This window comes from Culex quinquefasciatus, chromosome 2 (genome assembly GCF_015732765.1).
Source record: "Culex quinquefasciatus strain JHB chromosome 2, VPISU_Cqui_1.0_pri_paternal, whole genome shotgun sequence".
NCBI classification, from domain to species: domain Eukaryota; kingdom Metazoa; phylum Arthropoda; class Insecta; order Diptera; family Culicidae; genus Culex; species Culex quinquefasciatus.
The window spans coordinates 141,659,055-141,668,448 of NC_051862.1; the positions used below are offsets into that span (position 1 = coordinate 141,659,055).

Here is a 9,394-nt window from a genome sequence, read left to right on the forward strand (position 1 = left end):
TGACATGGGACAATTATGCTTAGAACGGCAGTATAGCTGTCGGCCACCATTACTAGTCCCAACAACTAGTGTCTTCCTTTTAACTACAAGGACTTCGCCGCCCTGGGCTCCTAAGTGTTTGAGTACGGCAGGGAGCGACGGCGCCGGATACACATATTTACACTTTAGAGCTTTAGAGCGCCCGCCACGTGATTCGAACCAGCAACCTCTGGATTGAGAGTCCAGTGCGCGGTCCGATTGATCCACACGGGTGGGACTAAACAACAAATCTTTGAAAAAGAACCGATAGCTTAACAATACTTTTAAATTTTCAATGTTTTTAAAATTGACAAACGTATTGCGCATTTTGCACTTTACTAGAGTCTTGCGCAATTATTTTCATCACAGTATTTTTTCAACCAGCGGACGTTACTTGCTGGATCGGTATCCCCAACATCCGCTGAACTTGCGCTGCCAAAAGGAGCCTTCAAGGCCATGAAGTCCAGTGGCCAGAGGGTTATCGTTCTCTACGGTCCTCATATGGGAAGGCGACAGACTGCGGCGAAGGGAATCTGCCCAGGATATACGCTATTCATGCATAACAATACGAGACGGACGGATGCTCGGAGTTTCGCCGAAAGGGAGGGCGGTTTGTAACCCTTCGCTACCGTGGAGCTTGTCCGATGTACCAATGCCATTTAGAATATGTAATCTTTTCTAATAAAATCTTTAAAAAAATATGTACTCTCGGTTCTAGCTCCAATAAAGAAATTACTTTTTTTTTACTGAAAAATGTAAAGGCTTCTTTCGTCTACGAAGCATTGGTTTTAGCCAGAACTCTGTTAAATTTATAGGTAATTCATGGTACCGCTTACGGACTCAGCGAACACAGCTCGAAATGGGCGAAAGAATTATGCCCTCGATACCTTAAAAACAAAATCCGTCAAAAAACCCAAAAGTATCCGCTACGAGAATCGAGGCAGGAACCTTTAACAGACCATCTCAATGTCTTAACTCAGGGTGGCCACCAAATTTCGATTTTCAATGTCCCGGTTTTTTCCCGGTTTTCTCCCGAGACCAGAAGGAATTTTCCGGAATGTTTTTAAACCAAATTACAATGTTTTTTAGGCTAACGTTAATATCATCATACTTTTTGAACGCATACATTTGTTTCAAAGTTTGAATTACTCAAGAAAGCTTTCAAATCTTAAGTAAAAAGTAAGTAAGTTGTAAACGAAGTCGTTTTTATCTGTTATCAATCAAACCTTTAATTTTCAAACTATTGGGTTTTTTTCATCAAAAATCATTTTTATTTTTTAAAACAAGATAAATTATTAATAGAATTTATTAATTTTGTAAATTAGATTTACAAAAATACATTGTAATCAACATTGATGTAAATGCTCGTTAATTTTCTTTGAAAAAAGGTTTTGTGAATTCAAAAAGAACAGTTCTTCCAAGAATTATCAATTTCTGTGAATTTTTTTTTGCTAAAATTATGTGACTACTTTCTTTTTAACCAAAAAAGTCTTTTTGCATCATTAGTCCAAACAAAAATGTATACACTTTGGCAGCAGTGCAGGAAAAGTGCCATACAAATGTAAAAAAAATCGATACCTTGAAACTTTCTTTTTAGAATAATTTTAATAAAAAAAAATACTTTCTAAAAAACCCAGAACACATAATGGTAAAAACAATTAAAAATTACCGTGCTGTGATTTTTTCAACAACACATAAGGCGGGTACAAATTTTATTTAAAGTTTTTGTTGCCCCGAAAAATCAGAGGACAAAAAATTATTATTAAAAAAAACATCAAAATTTTAATGGAAATTTAAGTGCTATCAGCTTAAATCAATTTAAAATGCATTCCCTTGCGTCTAGAATCATTTTTAAGCACGTTTGAGTTAATTTAATAATCTTTTGAATTTTAGAAAATTTTCGATCTTTAGTTTTTTTTTCGTTCATTTTTTTGTTTTTGTCAAATCTTACACTTACATTTTTTGAAGACTAATGATTGCAAAACAACTGAACTAGCGTATAATGCATTTTTTAACACTTTTTGCATTCAAATGTTGAGACTATGGCTTGTTCTTTAAATTTCTATATTTTTTTCAGATTTCAACATACTACACACACTTTTTGGAAGTTGTAGCTATTTTCAATTAAAAAATAATTCTATTTTATCTGGGTCATTCCATCTCAACTGTGCACGAAAAAGTGCAAATTTGAAAATTACCCTCTCCGATCCTGCTCAAATTTGGCAGGGCTGTTGATACTATCAAAACATGCAAGAACCCCGAATTTCATCCAAATCGGACCACCCCCTCCATTTTTGTACCTCCCCAAAAAATCGACTTTTTGGCGATTTTTGACCAAACCTCCTAGTTTCAAATGACGATAACTCAGGAACCACACATCTTAGAGGGTCGGTCTTAGACTCAATTTTGAAGGCAATTGGACGAAGAATCCATTTCCGTGATCAAAATGTTGATTAATTTATTTTTTCTACCTGTATTGCGCAATTGAAAACTTGAAACGGCCGTATCTCAAAACACCCCAATTTATTTTTTTAATTTGACCTCGCCATCGTGTTCCCCGGCCAATTTTACATAAGAATCACTTATCGACAGAAATGAATATGTTTCGTTCCAGAGATATCGAATTTTAAAGTTTTGTGTTTTCGAGATTACCTACATCAGCTTCATTCGCCGCATCTGCTAGAAGCACACAGACGGGCCGATCAATTACTGCTACCTGGCGTTCTGGGAGATGAATAATTTAATTTAAATTTCAAAAAATTTACGCAAATATTTATTCAAATGGCTGATACCTACCTAGATCAATGTATTTTTGTGAAAGGAATACTTATTGGGTTATTTTGAATGCACCGTTTTTTTACGTGTTGCTAACCGTTTCAAAGTACCTCCGAGGCCATGACTAGGGCCTTTATCGTAAGCGGTAGCAAAATAGTGCCATTCAGCAAAAACCCCAAAACCTGCTTTATTATTATTATTATCATTATTATAGTTTACTATTGACACTTTACCATAATTTGGCAAATCTGATTTATGGTTTAACAGATTGATCATATTAAATCAATTTTTATATTGTTAGCCAGCTCCATTTGATTGAAAGATGATTTTGGTCAAGGTACCTACATTTAATTTAAAAAAATCTTCATACGTGAGGACAGCAGCCGTGATAGAACAAAAAAAACACTGTTGTTCGGACGGTGTCGAAATCATCGCAACTAAATTTGGGGAATTAGCCGCTTTGAAGCAGATCAAACTTTGTGATTTGCTTACATTTTTCAATTTTATACTTTCCAGAAATCCTTTTCCTACCTACTCCTTGTGATCGTCCTTCACTAGAGTACAACGCATCAACAAATTTTATTCATTTTAATTCATATTTTTTACTCAATAATGTATCGTACACTTATTGTTCAGTGTTACTAACAAGATTAATTGCATTTTCCTGCTCACTTCGTCGGAATCCAATTCTGCCCTTTACTGTGTGTCGTTATTGCTCTGTCCTGTGGGTTAGCACAGAAATTCATTTCATTAATTTTTTGAGCAGATATTTCGCGATTATTCGCGATTAAACTTCAGTTTCCTACAGTGTTTTACAGTTAATTTTTGCCCAATTTGGTAAAGATTATTTATGATGAAATATTATTTCAATAAATTACCAGGTAGCAGTAATTGATCGGCCCGCCTGTGTGCTTCTAGCAGATGCAGCGAATGAAGCTGATGTAGGTAATCTCGAAAACACAAAACTTTAAAATTCGATATCTCTGGAACGAAACATATTCATTTCTGTCGATAAGTGATTCTTATGTAAAATTGGCCGGGGAACACGATGGTGAGGTCAAATTAAAAAAATAAATTGGGGTGTTTTGAGATACGGCCGTTTCAAGTTTTCAATTGCGCAATACAGGTAGAAAAAATAAATTAATCAACATTTTGATCACGGAAATGGATTCTACGTCCAATTGCCTTCAAAATTGAGTCTAAGACCGACCCTCTAAGATTTGTGGTTCCTGAGTTATCGTCATTTGAAACTAGGAGGTTTGGTCAAAAATCGCCAAAAAGTCGATTTTTTTGGGGAGGTACAAAAATGGAGGGGGTGGTCCGATTTGGATGAAATTCGGGATTCTTGCATGTTTTGATAGTATCAACAGCCCTGCCAAATTTGAGCAGGATCGGAGAGGGTAATTTTCAAATGCTGTTCCGCTTCAGATGGAATGACCCATCTTTAAAAAATCAAATGGTTGAGAAAATTCTTTACTGCATTCTTTTTTGAACATTTTTGATCCATTCTTTTGTTGCTGAGATACAGGCCAAGAAAAATATTTTAAAAGAGTGTATTTTGTGTGACAACTTGAAGGAAAAGTCTTGATCTTTAAATTTAGAGAGATATTTACTGTAATGTTGTTTTCGTACCATGATATCCATATTTTCCACTTACAAAAAAATCCTAATTTTAATTTTATGCAAAACTAATATTTTAGCAAAGATGGGGTAAATGTCCGCCATTACGGGGTTTGTCTTCCGGACACCCTGAGACCGCTCGTGGTACCCCCAGGGGTACATGTACCCCAGGTTGAGAACCGCTGGTAGAGCAAACATTTTGCTTTATTAAAAAAAAACAAATTCGCCTAGTAAAAGTATCATAGGATACAACAGAAAAAAATCCATAGCCAAGAAGCATGGATCTATCACACAAATTCAAACATAGATTTCGCGAATTCTTCATTTAGAATAACAGGAATAATATTCTTATTGAGAAAAGAACATATTGAATACATTAAAGAGGCTTTTGTCAAATTTTAACGAAACTTAAAATATTTTCCCGGTTTGTCGGTCGAATTCCCGATTTGTTCCCGGTTTTCTCCCGGTGGATAAAAATCCCGGTTTTTTCCCGGTTTTCCCGGTTTTTTCCCGAGGTGGCCACCCTGTCTTAACTGCTTCGGCTACCACAGCTTGGTTAATAGATTATGATCTGAATTAAAGCTATCTTAATTTTAAATTTTATTCTTAATTTTATTTTAATATAAATCAAAAAACGCTGTGATAGCTATAATCATTAGCGTGGCTCGACATGATCGATTTTTCAGAACAGGCATTTTCCGGTCCCATTTGGGCCCTCAAACAACCCCCCAAAATTTGGGAGCGATTGGGTTTGATCCGGCTTTCCGCAAAGCGATTCAAATTTGTATGGAAATTTGTATGGGAAAACCCTCTTTTTACATTTTAATTTTTATCATTTTCATTTTTCATTCAATTTAAAAAATAACACCGTAGAAGTATAGCCCTGAATGTCCTCTAAAACTTTGCCCAAGAAAGTATGGTTCTATCTTGCTTCTGAAAAAAGATACAGAGTTTTTAAAAGAGGCATTTCAAAATAAGTGCTGAAAATTATATTTCTTGCCAACACTGCCAGTACTTCGGTAGATATTTCGAAATCTTATTTTTTAACGTAATAAGAAAGCAAGCTAGCCAAATGGTGTCTTAGGAAAAGTTGTTGTATATGAATGTGGCTTTTATTTAAAATTATTGGCATGCAGGGTGACACACCTACAGGGTGTCAACCAAGCCCTAACTTCTACTGGTGACCTTTTAAAGCGTTGGTGTCTTAGGAAAAGTTGTTAAGCTACTTATTCCAAGAAATTGTAACATGGTTGGAAATTTGAATCGCTTTGCGGAAAGCCTGGTCAAACCCAATCGCTCCCAAATTTTGGGGGGTTGTTTGGGGGCCCAAATGGGACCGGAAAATGCCTGTTCTGACTGAATTAGTCCATTTTGAAATTTTCCCATTCAACTTCAAGCCACCCTAATAATCATTATTTCAAAGAATTTAGAAAAATATCGATTAAAACATGTTTTTGTCCAATTCTCTTCAACATTTTGTAAATTTAGATATTTATTATGATTTATCAGTTGTCAGCATTATTTTTTTTAAATTTTGTTCAATGAAAAATTCAGTTAAATAAGATTTGAATCTAACAAATTATTAATATTTTAATGATTTAAACATGTTTGGAAAAACTAAAATAAAAAAATCTTGGATTTATTTTTTGTAGTTTCAGTATTTTTTCATGTTTTTCATGTAAACAGAACAACGATTGAATTTTATTCACTATACAAGTTTTCCTATAATTGAAAATCAAGCTTTAGGGCCGATATGCTCTTCAAAAGAAAGGGGGTCAAGAAACAGCTTTACGAACGGCAGAAAAAAAGAGGGGGAACGTTTTTTTTTTGGGGGGCTTTTCTTTACCCTCTCTGGCTTGCTTTCGCTACCGCTGCTGCTCATTTGAAATTTTTCTTGACCGGTTTCTTTCGAAGTGCATACCTTACTAGAGTGTAACAAAAATGACTTTTTGGCGGGCATTCAGGGGTTTGTTCCGGTGGGCATACTGAGCCCAAATCCCAAATATGAGCTTGATTGGACGTAACAGGAGCTGGCGCTCCGCCCTTCAATTTTAAATGGAATTTAACCCGTAAAAAAAGATTTTTTCAAAATTGTCACTTTTTGAGGCATTTTGGCCACTAAAGCGTTTATTTTGAACATCAGGCCAGATCCTTGCGCGGAAAAGGTCTCTTCCGGTTTTTGGGAGACAAATAACTGCGTCAGAAGTGGGTGAAGTTTTGCGAAGACGGTTTGGATCAAAATTTAAGTAAGAGCTCTCGGATATTCAGAGCATATTTTGAGACTTAGTATTTACATAGTCTGGAAAAATAACGTTTTTTTACAAGAAAATAGAGCCATGCTCACCATTAGGGAATTAATTGATGAAAGCGACCTCCCTAGATGGGCACTGACAAGGGAATTAGTCAGCAGGAATCACATTCTTTACACAGTTACAAAAAATCAACAAACCAAAATTACTGTTTTGCAATAATTTCTCTAATGATTGATTACAATACTTGCTGCTTCTGGCGAAAAGTAAAATGGTTCCGCTTTGACAGCTCAAAAACGGTTCCGGGGGCTATCCACCTCCCACATATTAACATTGCAAAATCGGGCTTCGTCTTGCACAGATTCAAAAATTTCAATTTTAATATGAAATTTCGAGATTTCTACATGTATGTAACCATTTCAATTATTTCGTACATTTTGTAACGGACAAGTGACATTTTCGGCATAAATCAGCTTTAATTTATTTTTTCTAGCCATCACACTAGAGAGGTTCTCACTTTTTATTTTCCCTTTTTTAAACCTCGAGAGCAACGCATTATCCAATATTCGAAACTCAAACGTGACAGTTGTGAACAACAAAATGTATTGTGTTTTTCGTTAAGTTTAGTTATTTACCGGACAGATTTTTTGCACCCTAATAGTTGTCACACCTAAAAACAAATCAATGTGATTTTGGTAAACTCGCCAACGCGAAACATGATGGAAAAAATATGTGTGATTACGGTGACAGTCAATTCTTTACTTGCTGATTCGTAGGACTTTACCCATTGCACACACACACACACGAACACAATCGAATCAATTTGAGAACAATGCTAGTTTTCGTGTGTAGTTTACTTAAATAAGAAGCTGAAAGAAAGAAGAATGCGTTAATTTTAGTCGTACAGGTTTTTACAACCGATCAAAAACTCACCTATAGGGATAGCCTTGTGCTTTGGATCTGAAGATCGAGAGGATAAGCGAGAAGAAAACCGCGACCAGCACTAGTCCGACCACGGCGGCGATCTTGCCCTTGCGGGCGTCGGTTTGCCAGCCCGACTCGGTCAGCAGAATCATACCGGTGACGATCATGGCGTTTAAGAACATGATGATGTACGTCTCGATCACCAGCTGGCCCTGCGAGGACCCGTGGATGTACGCGATGCCGTGTTGACCCTTGTGCACAAACGGTGGGCTGCGGATGTGGTTCCACATCTGGCCGGAAACCATCGCGAAGCAGAAGATAACGGCCAGGAAGCCCCACATTTGCTTATTGTACAAAAAGTCCAGATTGTTGCGACGCAGGTACAGAAAACCACCGACGAACGCCGTCAGCATCAGGATGGCCACAGTGGCGGAGTAGTTGGGCGGACGGAAGATGCGGATCTGAACATCGGTCCGCTCCTGAATCCACTTGCCAATGACCTCGGCCGAGACGCCCACCCGCTGGATGTCCATGGTGTCGGCCGGTTTTGGCTTTCCCTTGGCCGGGAAGTGAATGAAGACCGGGGCCGTGTTTAGACGCAACATCTGGAACACGTCCGAGCCCTCGTCGAAGTCTACCATGGCGAAGAACAGCTTGTTCGAGTAGACCTGCGAGTACCGGTACGAGTTGGCCACAATCGTGTACTCGTCGTGGGCATGCCGACAGATGACACACTGCCGGGCCGGGGCCATCGCCGTGAACATGATGACCATCGAGTAGTTCCGGGGCACCGACTTGACAAAGTCCCGGAATCGGTTCCCGTTGAACCGCATCACCGGCCGCTTGGCGTTCATCTCCAACAGCTGTTGGACCTTCTCCGACAGTGGCTGAGCCTGCGAGCGAAAAACCAAAACAAAGTCAGTACCGGCATCGCGGTTGTGCAATTTCGGTAGACGTGGAAGCGAAAAATGGCCCCACATCGAGTTGGAGAAATAAATAAAGTAAACACACAATCGATCGGCACTTACCGTTCGGCCCTTGGTCTGGCTGTCCGCATGGTGGAACAGGCACAGTGAGATTGCAATCAGGATTGCGATTTTCACCAGGATTCGCATGGTGGCGGGGTGCTCCGGTCGTTCCGGTGAACTATCGATTAATCGGGGTAAAGCACAAAATAATTTAAATTTTCTCCGGCTGCAATTTGCGGCCCGACCGACGACAACGAAAAATGAACTGCAGCTGAATGTTGACGTTTGAAGTGACGTGTCGGTTTGGGGAAGGCGATGACAGCTGTGGTGGGCGTTATGATTTTTTTTCGTAACGCATACCGGTGACGGTTTCCCAGTGAGAAATGTTGTGCACCGAATACGGAAAGTAACGGTCTACGCTTCCGGTGGCCCGTCACCTTTTCGTTTGCAGAAATTTTAAATATTGAATATTTCGACGCCACCATTTCAAAAAACATCATGTACAAACCATGCGTTTTGAGAAAAACGCATTTGAATGTTGAGCATCCATTTTCAATTCCCATTTTAATATAAAAGCAAAAAAAGATGTTCTAATGATAACAAACGATGAAAAACGTTGCTTTTATTGATACTTGATCATCCAAATTCAATAAAACATTATTTCCGTAATTTTATTTGAGAAAAACAAACATAACTCCTTTTGAAATCACCAACGTCTATATCACCCTGCTGTCATTGAGGGAGGCGCTTTGTTATGATTCGTTTTTCTTCGCCGAATGTACATGGCGCTTTGTTCATGTTGCTTTTTTTCGTCACGAGGTTCATGTAGTCTTTTGTTTG

The 9,394-nt window shown here is 38.2% G+C and overlaps 1 protein-coding gene across 1 annotated transcript; it reads right to left on the minus strand.

Annotated features, from left to right (window-relative positions):
• Positions 1 to 7,145: 7,145 nt before the first annotated feature.
• LOC6037120 (tumor suppressor candidate 3) lies at positions 7,146 to 8,849 on the minus strand. The gene is made up of 3 exons (XM_001847011.2): positions 8,615 to 8,849; positions 7,596 to 8,479; positions 7,146 to 7,531 (listed from the first exon to the last, which is right to left on the minus strand). The coding sequence occupies exons 1-3, from the start codon at positions 8,699 to 8,701 to the stop codon at positions 7,516 to 7,518; spliced, it is 987 nt and encodes a 328-aa protein (XP_001847063.1). The 5' UTR covers positions 8,702 to 8,849; the 3' UTR covers positions 7,146 to 7,515.
• Positions 8,850 to 9,394: the final 545 nt, after the last annotated feature.

What these genes read in the sequence shown, in the direction of transcription:
- LOC6037120 (XM_001847011.2), bottom strand. Translation starts at nt 8,701, where the DNA reads ATGCGAATCCTGGTGAAAATCGCAATCCTGATTGCAATCTCACTGTGC. An exon ending in GCCAGACCAAGGGCCGAACG is followed by an intron (nt 8,480 to 8,614) that starts GTAAGTGCCGAT and finishes TTTCGCTCGCAG; the next exon opens with GCTCAGCCACTGTCGGAGAA.